The 12813-nt window shown below is 38.6% G+C and overlaps 1 protein-coding gene across 4 annotated transcripts in view; it reads left to right on the forward strand.

The window, feature by feature from the left end:
• LOC122264098 (cyclin-Q) overlaps nt 1-12204 on the forward strand; it is a 13558-nt gene extending 1354 nt beyond the window's left edge. The window contains exons 1-3 of one of the 4 annotated variants that reach the window (XM_086539944.1): nt 4696-4837; nt 7409-7707; nt 8725-12204. In XM_086539944.1, the coding sequence (XP_086396070.1) occupies nt 7437-7707; nt 8725-11939 (3486 nt within the window). In that variant the 5' untranslated portion in view covers nt 4696-4837; nt 7409-7436 and the 3' untranslated portion in view covers nt 11940-12204. Of the gene's footprint in view, nt 1-329; nt 381-2025; nt 3733-4695; nt 4838-7408; nt 7708-8724 lie in introns of those variants that run through there. The other 3 variants (XM_086539943.1, XM_086539945.1, XM_043032803.2) reach the window with 3 other exon arrangements.
• The last annotated feature ends 609 nt before the right edge of the window (nt 12205-12813 follow it).

Consider the following 12813-nt stretch of genomic DNA (forward strand, 5'->3'; position numbering starts at 1 on the left):
TAATAAACTTCTGTGTCTTCGCATTTTTTCAAACTTTGTTTTTGACAGCTTCTCAACCCATCATTCCTTGTTATTTTTTTAAAACAATATTGTTACCATTTTGAAAAAAAAAAACAATTAGTATCAGTCATGGCTTGATATCAGAGCTAATGAATTGTTCCAAGTATTGAAATTTTGAAGATTAAATGACAAGCAATCCAGACTCATTTGATGGACCGAAAAAAATCCATTTTGGTGTTTCTGTATGTAAAAGTATGTAGTTTCCAGACACTGATTTACACATAGAAACAAATGTAATAACAACAAGGCTATATCCTTCATCCACTTAGGGTCTGCTTGTTTTGGGGATCTACAGGACAGTTACTCCTGGCTAGAGTAAGGTAGGTTATATGGTTAGAATGCAATATATAAAGATCACAGGGCTCCAAGAGGCAAAGCCCCCTAGCTGGGTGGTTATAAGTTGGGTGTGTGGTATGAATTACTACAGGGTTTACCAAAAACTGGAATGATTAGAGCAAAAAAAATAAGTTGCAAGATCCTGATGGCAAAACAATTGTGGGTTAATGGCCACTGTGTATGTTATAGAAACATTTATTGATGCTGCTGCTACAAACTTAGGTTTCTAGACCAAGATGGCCTTCCTTTACCACTAGCAGTAACAGCTCCATCCATGTTCTTAGGTAATTTAGTATCACCAGGGAAATATGCATGGTACCCAAAATATCAGATATTATACCAATATAGGATCTGCAATCCTTTGGGTTGGAAGAGTTCATGAGATGATTTAATACATGATGGCAAGACCATTTCTACCCTGTCTCTTTCAGGTTAGACAGGTGTCATAGCTGCAGTATCAGTCTCCTTTACTTGTGTATTACAAGTGCACAATGAATACAAAGAAATGGTACATGTCATTCTTTATTTTTTTTAGACAATAACATTACAATAGCCGGTCAGAATGGACTAAAACTACTATAAGAGGATGGTACATACCACAAACAATCCACCAACGCCAGATTCATATTTGTCAATGAAGAAGATTTACCCACAAGCAAACCAGACCTTATCAGAAAGGAGGACCACCTTGTTAATAAAGTCCTGACAATTGAAAGCGAATATAAATTGTAACTTATGCAGAAAATAATAGCACCTACTGAAAGTTTACTCAAAGCCAGATGTCTTCCTACAAAAATTTTGTAGCACATAACAATTATGGATCGATATTCTGGCTTTCTTTCTGTCAAATCTCTTCAGAATACAACTGCTCTGGAAATGCAGGAGAATCAAAAAAGAGAACTTGAAATATTACTAAGAGAGGGAGATAAATAAAAGATAATGAGAGAGTAAGGGATAGAATCATACTGAAAGGATGTCTAATAGATGAAAAGTATGAGTATCTTTTTTGTAATAATACTATAGAGATAATGATTCAAGTAGCTGTGGGGAAAAAATACCAAGTAGTGTTTAGAAATTGTATTTAAGGTTATTTTGTGAAATTGGTTGTTTATATGTAATAATTTTTCACATTTATTTACTATTTTTGCACAAGAAACATTGTTCCATATTCTCTTTACTAATATGTTTATGATGTGTATACACTTTTCATGCTTGCTAGTTTATGATATTTACTGCATATCTAAATATATACTCTGTGCATGCTACTACTTACTCAAATATTAGTATTATTAGGGAAATATTCATACTTTAAGTAACACTTCTTTAATGATATGTGATATGTGTATGTATATATATGTGTGTGTGTGTGTGTGTGTGTATGTGTGTGTGTTTGTATGTGTATGTGTATTTAATGTGTATGTATCAAAATATTATAAGAAACATGCTGAAAGGTGGAGGCAATACATATTTCATTTAAATGTTAATTCATATAGTATGTTGTCAAAACAGAGCAAAAAAGGTCAGATTTTTAGCCCATTAGTAAAAGCTTATCAAAGCACTTGCAAAGTTCATAGTGCATACTGTAAATGAATATGCTATTATTTGATAGTTCTTTCTATTTTTTTCCAGATTAGAGAAGATAGTCGAAGTTCCCAAGAATGTTGGAGCTGTGACTAGATAGATTGATATGTTCATAATGACTTCCAATGAGGAAAATAGAATTGTGTGTCAAGGACAGTATCCAGAGGAAAATTTTCTGAAAGAGGATGTTAACCCCCCAGTAGACTACACCAAAAACTGTAGTAGTTTCTCAGGAGCACGATTCATTATTGAGTGTGGCATTAAACTCAAGGCAAGTGTACTTACTGTGGCCACAGCAGCCACATATTACCACAAGTTTTATGAGGATGCTTCCCTGGAGGAATATGACCCGTATCTCATTGGCTGCACCTGCTTGTACCTTGCATCAAAGGTAGAAGATGATGACATCAAAATCAGAGACATAATTAATGTTGGAATCAACTGTGTTAGAAGAGGAGAACCCCCTCTCTCCCTCGATCCCTATTTCTGCATGCGAGACTCCCTGATTCAAGCAGAACTGTTGCTCATGCGCTTTCTTGGGTTCAAGATGCAGGTAGATCTGCCACACAAGTACTTGCTCCATTACATACAGTCAGTCAAAGACTGGCTAGGGAATGAAGTCTTTGATGCCGTACCCATAATTCAGCTAGCCTGGACAGTAATTCAAGACGTTTACCATTCGCCCATTGTTCTCAAGTACCCCCCGCAGGTTTTGTCAGCAGCAATCTTGAACTTGGTCGTCCAGGTGTATGGGATTGTCGTACCCAGTTCTGAGGAGGTGAATGCCCATACCTGGTTTAACATTTTGCACCCGGATTGTTCTACAAAGACCGTATGGGAAATTACAGCTAAGATAGTCTTGATGTACAAAGAGGAGGATAGCCTGATCTTAGGGGTGTGATACCAACCATATTGGGAAATTTTAGTTTTAAAGGAAAGGAGAAGATACTTTGTAATGTTGATGAAAGCAATGCATGTGCAAGGGTTAGTTTCACCGAAGAATATGAGCGATTTTATTCCTCTCAGTTCCTAAAAATCTTTTAGTAGGAGTTTATATAACAGGCTATACTATACTATACATACTGTAATACATTTTTGTCATTGTTAGGTAATATTAATATTGATGTATCCTGATATTTTTTTCATGATAAAATATATTTTTATATATAATGATACAGTGATAATAAATAAAACTTCCATATACACTGTAATGGCATTGATCTAACTAAAGTAACTCAGATACATGGTAATGAAAGAATTTTACTAATATACTCATGATATTTGGTAAATTTTGAAAAGACTCAAGTATGACAAAAATATTTTGTGTCAATCATCAGTTTTTATATATTATTGTTGCTGTCATATTTATATTAGCAAAAATTTGTATTCATTGTATTGTTTCTTCTTTTTTGTTAAATAATTATTTGTTATGTCAGTTTTCATTATTGATATCATGATCTTGACCATTTTCACCCATATCATGGTTGGTGTTATCATGGGCGTCAATATCACAATAAATATAGTAATAAGAATTGTCATAATGACGATTATGATTAATATGTATTATTAATGGATGCATAGTGTTCTCCAAGAGAATTGATTGAGTTTTGCTCTCTGATTTCAAAGAACTATCAAATGATTTAGCATATTGGGTAACAAAAATCTCCTTGTATATGTATGCCTTCACTTTGTTATTGCAATTGTATTTTGTTTCTTGAAATGGATGCTTTTGTAGTAAATTCTATTAAAGTGAAATGAGTTTAATTTCTGCCAGAAGTGTGATTGTTGTGTTTGATGTTACATTTATTTATGTATATAGTTATTTGTATATTATTTATTTGTTGAGAATCTGCTTTTTATTGGTTCAGTGATATTTGGAAGACAATTTACCATTAATGTAAATATTTTTTTAGCTTAAAGGGAACAAGTAGTTTACCTGCTGATTAAAATAGAAAAACATTTTATGGAAAATTTAACTATTCTGCTGATTTTTGACAGTAATAATTTTGTTCCACTATAAAATTGCAGCTAATTGGTTCATGTACATTGCTCATGTCAATGATAATATACTTTTGCCTTTTAAACTGTCTTTCTGAAGAACACAAGAGAAAACAGATACCAATACTATTTTAAATAATTGCTGTAGAATTTCTTTTTTCTTTTACTCTCTCTCCAATTTCTTCTCTCGTCTCTCCCATTCACCTTGATTCCTCCTTATCTGCACTATTTCTATCTAAGTCTCATCAGTCAGTATTTTAGACTATGAAAGGAGAGACGGTTTATAATAAGAGGGATTACTTCTACAAGGGCAACAACTACTAAATTCAGCAATATTAATATCTTGCAGTTTGTAGTGTTACATGATTTGTATAATTTCTTGGACACATAGGATAAAAAGATAAGCAGCTGTCAGTTACCAGTGATAAGTGATCAAAGTACTAGATACATAGATAGATGGAATGTCAGAGAAGAGGATAGTGTAAGCAAGTAAGGTATGCCTATCTAGCTTGTCTTTGACTTTTATAAGTGAGTGTGTGTGCGTGCGTGCGTATATGCGTGTGTATGCACGCTTGCGTGTGTGTGTGTGTGTGTGTGTGTGTGTGTGTGTGTGTGTGTGTGTGTGTGTGTGTGTGTGTGTGTGTGTGTGTGTGTGTGTGTGTGTGTGCGCGCGTGTGTGCGCGCGTGTGTGCGCGCGTGTGTGCGCGCGTGTGATTGTGTGTGTGATTGCTGTTTTATGGGAGGACAAAAAACAATTTTATTTTTTCATATTCGTGTACTGTTACGAAGGAATATGAAACATATAACGATCTGTAATGAGGATTACATGAAGAGGTAGGGAAGAGGAAGAAAACTTATAATGGTGAGTACCACAGTAAAAGGCATCCCTACTGGCACGGGTACATTTTAGGCACTGGGCATGGTGTGAGTCCCCTTCCTCTCTTCTCGTTCTGTATGCCAATCCTTCATCGATGGTACTTTAGAGCATGAGGTTGGTAACTTGCTGTGTGCCATTGCTCTTTAACCCATTCCCGACGGGGGAATTCTAGCCTTGAATGTCCAAATGCTGGGGCGTTCGAATTAGGCCTAAAAATCAATAATGGCCGCGCATACATACTGTGCCGGCAACTGGGCTTTTTTTTGATGCGTACACATACATGCTGTACCACCCGTCCTGTGTGGGTTAAAGATAGTGCTTGCTAGAAACTGAGGATGGGCGCAATTCAAGGCTCCCTCTCCTGCTGGTGCTAGAAAGTGGTGTCATCTACGTTTTGGATGTTAGGTTTGCTAAATATTTTGGTAATTATAGTTATTATAACTGCAATTGTCGTCAACCCTCACTCCATACTCATAGCACAATAGAATAGCACAGTGATCCAAAATCCCCGAACGTCATGTACATCATGACGTCTGTCGTCAGGCCAAAGCTCCTGCATCATGTATGGCATGACATCCGTCCACAATGGGTTAAGTCACCCCTCAAACACCAATCCTTTTCCAAGGATTTTCACATGCCTACAAAGGATTAGATATGAGAAATAAAATACATTCAGGCCAAAGATGTTTGAATATATTGGCATAAATCAAATTTTTGGCTAAGAAAGTGAGTGACAAACCCAATATCTTCAGAGGAAAAGGAAATTCTGTATATAAGTATCATCGTTCTCTTAACAGTAGTAACCAGAGGCATATCTACTAAAAAGATTGAACATCAGTGATATAGAAAACTCAAACTTTATGGAAGTTGTAATTACTCACCTAATGTAGATAAGTTATAATGGATACATGATATTTTTTGCTTTCCATTGAAAATACTAATAATGACTTTTGGCATAAAGTAATGCTCTTAGTTTATAAAGCTACTTATTTATATTGTGGCAATATGCAAAGTGATGAGAGAGACCTGAGCACTAATACAGATATGACTGGATGTAATAAAAGTAAAGATATCAACATTAACAATATCTATATATTAAGAATGTATGTCAGTGAAGGTATGAATATTGTAAAGTCAAGACAAAAATATAAATATAAAACATTATTTATATTTTTTCAACTTACATACCACATCCCATTACATGTGAAGTGCTCTTATAACAAACAAACAAAAGAAAGAGAATATACATAAATTAAATTAAGCAAATAAAAAAATGAAACCATAGTCAAGGCATTTCTGATTTGTATTTAATCTTTTTGTAATTGTTTCATGAAAACATGATGATACATAGATTTTTTTTGTATCAGCTTTTATGATAATGATTATTATTATTATGTTGTTATTATCATTATTATTTATATTATTATCATCATCATTGTTATTGTCATTATTACAATTATTATTAACATTATTATCATTATTGTTTTTATTATTATCATTATCATTATTATTGTTATTATTATTGTCATTATTATTATCATCATCATCATTATTATTATTATTATCATTATTATTATTATTACTATTCTTCTTTGTGTTCTTATTATTATCATTATTATTACTACTACTACTATTATTACCCACTATTATTTTTGTTATTACTATCATCATCATCATCAATGGTTGACCATTATATTGCAATTTTTTGCACAAGTGGCATTTTCTTGATGTAGTACTTACATCTCTTGTTTTTATTGATTATTTTTGTCTACATTTTGTTTATCAATATCTTAATGATGGAAAAGAAAATAGGAATAGTTTGTTAATATTTGGATGTAGTAGAGATAAAAAGTATTCTTTACAATTTATGTATTCTCTCTCTCTCTCTCTCTCTCTCTCTCTCTCTCTCTCTCTCTCTCTCTCTCTCTCTCTATATATATATATATTTTTTTCTTTCTTTCTTTCTTTTTCTTTTCTTTTTTCATTTTTGTCTTTCTTTTTCTTTTCTTTTTTTCATTTTTGTCTTTCTTTTTCTTTTCTTTTTCTTTTTTTTTCTTTCTTTCATTTTCTTTTCTTTTTTCATTTTTGTCTTTCTTTCTTTTTCTTTTCTTTTTTACATCTCTATCTCTATTTTTTTTTTCTCCCTCTCCCTTTTCTTTCTTTATATTTCTCTTCATCCGATATGCCCTTTACCCTCTTTGTCCTACCGCCACACCCCTCTCTTTATCTCTCTCACCCTTCCTAATACCCGTTCTTCTTCCCTTTCTCCCTTCCTCTCCTCCTTTTCCCTCTTTCCTCCCATCCCCAATCTCTCTTTCTCCCTTCCCTTCCCCCACCCCCTCCCCAACCTCTTTTTCTCCCTTCCCTTCTCCCTCCCCCTCCCCAACCTCTCTTTCTCCCTTCCCTTCCCCCTCCCCCTCCCCAACCTCTCTTTCTCCCTTCCCATCCCCACCCCGCCCCCTTCCCTTCTCCCCCTCCCCAACCTCACTCTCATCCCCCCCCCCCCACATCAGTTCTTCCCCACCACCCCGTGAGAACCTCCGGCCGCTGTTTCAGGAGGCGACGCCGCCGGCCCTACGAGAGCATGGGATCCATCGGGTGCCCGCTGTGCTGCCGCCAGGACTTCATGTCCGTGGTGGCTCTGCACGACCACCTCCTGTACTACACCTACCGCCCTCTGAGGTGCGCCGTCTGCGGGTCCGACGCCGGCGGGATCCAGGGCCTGATTCACCACCTGGCGCAGCATCTGGGCGATAACCTGACGGGCGGCGTGGCGAAAGCGGGGGCGCCGCCGGAAATTGAGAGAGACCGAAGGGTTGGGACCCATGCCGGAAACGACAGCGCCGTTCCATTAGGTGGGTCCGTGGGTGCCTGGGCGGCTGGGTGGCGGGTTGGCTTGTTTGGCTGGTCGGCTGGCTGGTGGTCGTTTGCTTGTTTGGTTGTGTTTGTTGGGGGGGGGGATTTGTATGTTTGTGGGGGGTTGGGGATTGTTTATATGTGGGGGTTGTTTGTGTGTGTGTTGGTAGGGGTGTATGTGTGTGTGTGTGCCCGCGTGCGTACGTGAGAGAGAGAGAGAGAGAGAGAGAGAGAGAGAGAGAGAGAGAGAGAGAGAGAGAGAGAGAGAGAGAGAGAGAGAGAGAGAGGGTGCGTGTGTTTGTGGGGGGGGGGGGGGTTGTTTGAGTGTATGTATATGTGTGGAGGGTTGTTTGTGTGTGAGGTTGGGGGGTTGTGTGTGTGTGTGTGTGTGTGTTTGTGTGTGTGTGTGTGTGTGTGTGTGTGTGCGTGCGCGCGCGCGCGTGTGCCTGTGCGTGTGTGCGTATGAGAGATAAATATATATATATGTATATATATATATATATATATATAGAGAGAGAGAGAGAGAGAGAGAGAGAGACAGACATACACACACACACACACACACACACACACACACACACACACACACACACACACACACACACACAATACAGACACACACACACACACACACACACACAATAACACACACACACACGCACAATAACACACACACACACAATACACACACACACAATACACACACACACACACACATATATATATATATATGCATATACAAACACTTATATTACATTATATTTCATATATATATAATTTATATTTATATATATATTTTGTATATATATTTTCATATACATATTGTTTATATTATATATATATATGAGTACTAATACCGCTGCTTGTTAATTGCTTCCTCAGAATTACATTAATTCAGATGAAAGTATAATCTGCAGGTGTCATTCACATTTCTTGTGCTTTGGAGTTAGTCTTTGTTATTCATACTTTTTTCTACGCCTATAGATTCTAATCGACGCTTTCCTTCATCTCTCCAGAAAATGCTGCCGTCGATAAAGAATTCCTTTGTGCTTCGGAGAGCAGCTCAAGGTCGAACTGGAGTCAGAACCCCGAAATGGGAAACCTGGCAGCAAGAGACGAACCCGTTGAACTCACGCTACGTGCCTATTTCTGCCACTGCTGCGGGGCAAAGGTAGTTGGCAAAGACAAGTACTTCTTCCACATCAAGCAGCACAACACCCTCTTGACGTCGAACCGCCCGCAAGAGGCTCCGAACATTACGCTGTCAGCCCCGCAGAGTGTGTCGTGCGAGAGCGACGTGGCTCCGGGCTCTCACTACAACAGTGGGAGCAACACCCCCATCAACACGGTCATCGATGCCGACACTCTGACTGGAGATGAGCTGGATCCCCTCGACCGAGGTTTCCCGGACACCGAAGATGCGACGGCCTCTAACTACATGGAGGAGAACGACACGGCCATGCAGCTACTGAAGTTGAGGGAGTGGCAGTTGGAGAAGCACGGTAAGAGGTTCAAGAGACAGAGGTTAAGCTTTGCAAAGTCACCAGCATCGGCAGAACGAAGTCCGTCGGCAGGAAGGCAGAGGAATAGTAATAATTCACCTGGTGTCATCAAGCAGAAATCAGAAAGAATGTTGCAGAGTAATGACCCTTGCAACTATTCGCTGGAGAAACAACCTTCCAGCCAAAATAGCTATGCTAGCTCAATAGATCCTAATCCCAGTCCCATTAGTTACAAAGAGTTGCCAGCGAAAGATAATTACTCAAATGTTACACTTGAGACCTCTGCATCAACGAGCGCCGAACCCCAATACATGTGTGCACCGGCGGCAGAAAGAGGAAATGAAAGTTCAAAGGCAAGTGCGGAACAATATACTACTCCCGAAAGAAGTCACCTAGAAAATGATCAAAGAAGGATAGAAAGTGCTTCACAGTTCGAAAGTAGCTATACAGGCCCTTCTACGATACAGTTGCAGACTCCTAGTTTAGTGTTTGAAGCAGCCTCCACATCTCAAGTACCTGAACCTGTAAATGAAGAGGAAAGTGCGTCTAGTTTGCATGTCAATCCAAAGGAAAAAGACCTCAATTTTCCGAATGTTGATAACCAGCAAGATGTGAGCATACCAAGGATCGATCCAAATATATGTCAGTTAGAAAGTAGAGAACAGTTACAAACGCAAAATTTTCACACCCCTTACAATAATCCTGCTGTGCCAGATCTCCATTCTACATCTGAAAGGGAAATCCAGCACTGCCAGCAGGCCGAAGTGGATGACTGTTTTCCTGTAAGTACGAATCTCACAGACTCTCTCAGAACTTTGAGTGAATCATCAAACTGTGGTGCTGCTTCTGAAGTGGACATCGATTCCTCTATATTAGTCGCAGACTCTTGGATATCGCCACACGAGTCTGTTCAGTACCTAGAACTCGAACCTGCTTTTAAATCTCAGGGCTCTCTTGAACAGATCGAACCCTCCAGATCTAGGTTTGAAGGGGATGCCTCAACCCAACAGCCGCCAGCTCTGAAAAGACAGGAGGTAAGTGAAGTCATTGAGTCGTTAGACAGTTTTCAACAATGTAAAACCGTGGATCAGCCCACACAGAATCCTTTGGCAGCAATCAGTAAGACGGCATTAGAACCAGAAAGTGTTTCTACAGATTCACTGCAAGAGGATAGCAAAGGAGGTCAGTCCATCCAAGGTTTACAGGTAAATGCATCGTCCAGCAGTCTTTGTCTACCAGAGACCGCCACAGGAACGTCATCTACCTCGACGAAAATGCAGTCAGCAGAGATCCTACAGCCTGCCTCAGCTTTGGATGTAGGGCATGATATTCAGAGCTTTTCTCAAGAGGGTAACTACCGAAATATCTCTAGAGAAGAGCCATCATATTATAACCAAGATTACACTGCTAAACCCAGTAAACCAGACGTTTGTGAAAACGAAATCCTACCTGACTATTCAGCGAATCCCCTACCATACCTACACAAAAAGTTCCATCACGACCAAGAACGCAAAGTTGCACCAACCTCGGGGGAGGGACAAAATGCCGATTTACACCGATATATCCACAACTTCCAGTCTCTTCTGGTCAGCAGGTTGAACGGCACATTCAGTACAGATGTTCCGTTCAATTCTAGAGATGAAAGTTTGGATTTCGGCGAAGGTAAAACGGGTAAACAAGGTACAGGTGATTTGGAACTTGCAAAAACACAAAGATTGCAACATAGTGAATATGTGTGTGAAGTCTGTAAACTCGAATGCACAGATGATGTCCAACTCAGTTTGCATTACAGAACCCATGAACAAGGAGATCGGAAAAACTTCACCTGTCAGTTTTGTAAATGTTCTTTCTTCATGAAAAGTTCAAAGGATCGTCACGAGAGAAAACACATGGGTAAGAAGATCTACAGGTGTTCTCAGTGCCAACAAGTGTTCAACAAAGCATACATATTAAATCGACATAGAAGAGAGGTCCATGCAGTCAAGAGACCTTTCAAGTGCGAAGAATGTGGCAAAGATTTCACCACTTCTCGGAACTTGCAGAATCACGTTGGCATCCACCAGGAGGAAAAGCACCATAAATGCACTCAGTGTGAGCACACTTGTCATACTGCAAGTGGCCTGAGAACTCATATCATGGAGGCTCACTCTGGCACACGAGATCGAAGTTATACCTGCCAAGAGTGTGGCGAAAAGTTTGCAAAACAGTATGGGCTGAAGAGGCACATGGAGCGCAAACATACGGATGAAAGAGCGTCTTGCAATATTTGTTTGAAATCCTTTGCTTGCAACGAAGATCTGATCAAACACACTAAATCCCACGAGAGCAAAGGCAAAGGGGATTTAAGTTGTGAATTCTGTGATCAAACCTTTACCTCTGCTTGGTCCTTACAGAGACACTCAAAGAAGCACCAGTCCGAAAGTCAGCAGTTTAAGTGCAGCAAGTGCCCCAAATCTTTCACAAGAAAAGATTCACTTTTGTCTCACGAAAAGCTTCACGCGCAGAAGAAAAATTACGTATGTAAGTGTGGCAAACGGTTTGTTAAGAAGAGTCAACTAACAGCGCACGAAGATAAGCATAGCAATGTTCCGAAGTACTCGTGCGATATATGCAAGCACTCCTACAAATTCAAAGTTTCATTGAGGAATCATAGTTGCAAGCCAAAAGTTGTAGCGGAGGATGCCGCCAACGCTGAGCCAGTAGACGCATGTGAGGTCGATATAAGATAAATGTGCCTCTTCATTCCAAACAAGATAAAGTAATTCAATGTGAGGTATAACGCAAGGAAAGTAACAAAAGGAAAGTACATGATATAGGAAGTTCGCCTATTCTAAACAGAATAATGTATTTTAAAAATTAATATGACCTATCTTCGCTGCAACCATAGTTACCACACCAAAATAAAGCCAACTATTCTACCGCCGTGAAGTCCACATAATTTCATACAGATTTTACGTTGGAAATTAATATAAAATGAAAGATATATTTTTTAAACATTTGTGTTTTATTCTCCCTAACATTTAATTGGCATTCGCAAGAGATTCAAGGTAGTAAATACTTATGGCTGATATAATGTTTCAGCACGAAATCATAAACCTGCTAGTGACAGACAGACAGGCAGATAAGAACCATGTGAGAATAATGTATGTAGACGAGTATTGCTTGAAAGCTAAAAATAAAATAACTAAACTAAGGATGGAGCAAACAGTAAAGGGGAGGAGAGGAGGAAATCTTCAACAGACAAGAACACGTTCAAGGGAAAGGTCAAGTCGAAATGAAGTTTGGAGTTTTGACCTTTGACACGGAAGCTCTAGAAGCTAAATAAGATTTGGTAAAATCTGTATAGAGGCTAATGTCACTAGATGCAGGCATATACAATATATATACACATTTTTATCATCAACATAAAATGCTAATCTACACCTTTTTATCATCAACATAAAATGCTAATCTACACCTTTTTATCATCAACATAAAATGCTAATCTACACCTTTTTATCATCAACATAAAATGCTAATCTACACCTTTTTATCATCAACATAAAATGCTAATCTACACCTTTTTATCATCAACATAAAATGCTAATCTACACCTTTTTATCA

This window comes from Penaeus japonicus, unplaced genomic scaffold, assembly GCF_977035675.1.
Source record: "Penaeus japonicus unplaced genomic scaffold, GWHDUDI00000001_assembly GWHDUDI00000009, whole genome shotgun sequence".
Classification (NCBI taxonomy): Eukaryota; Metazoa; Arthropoda; class Malacostraca; order Decapoda; family Penaeidae; genus Penaeus; species Penaeus japonicus.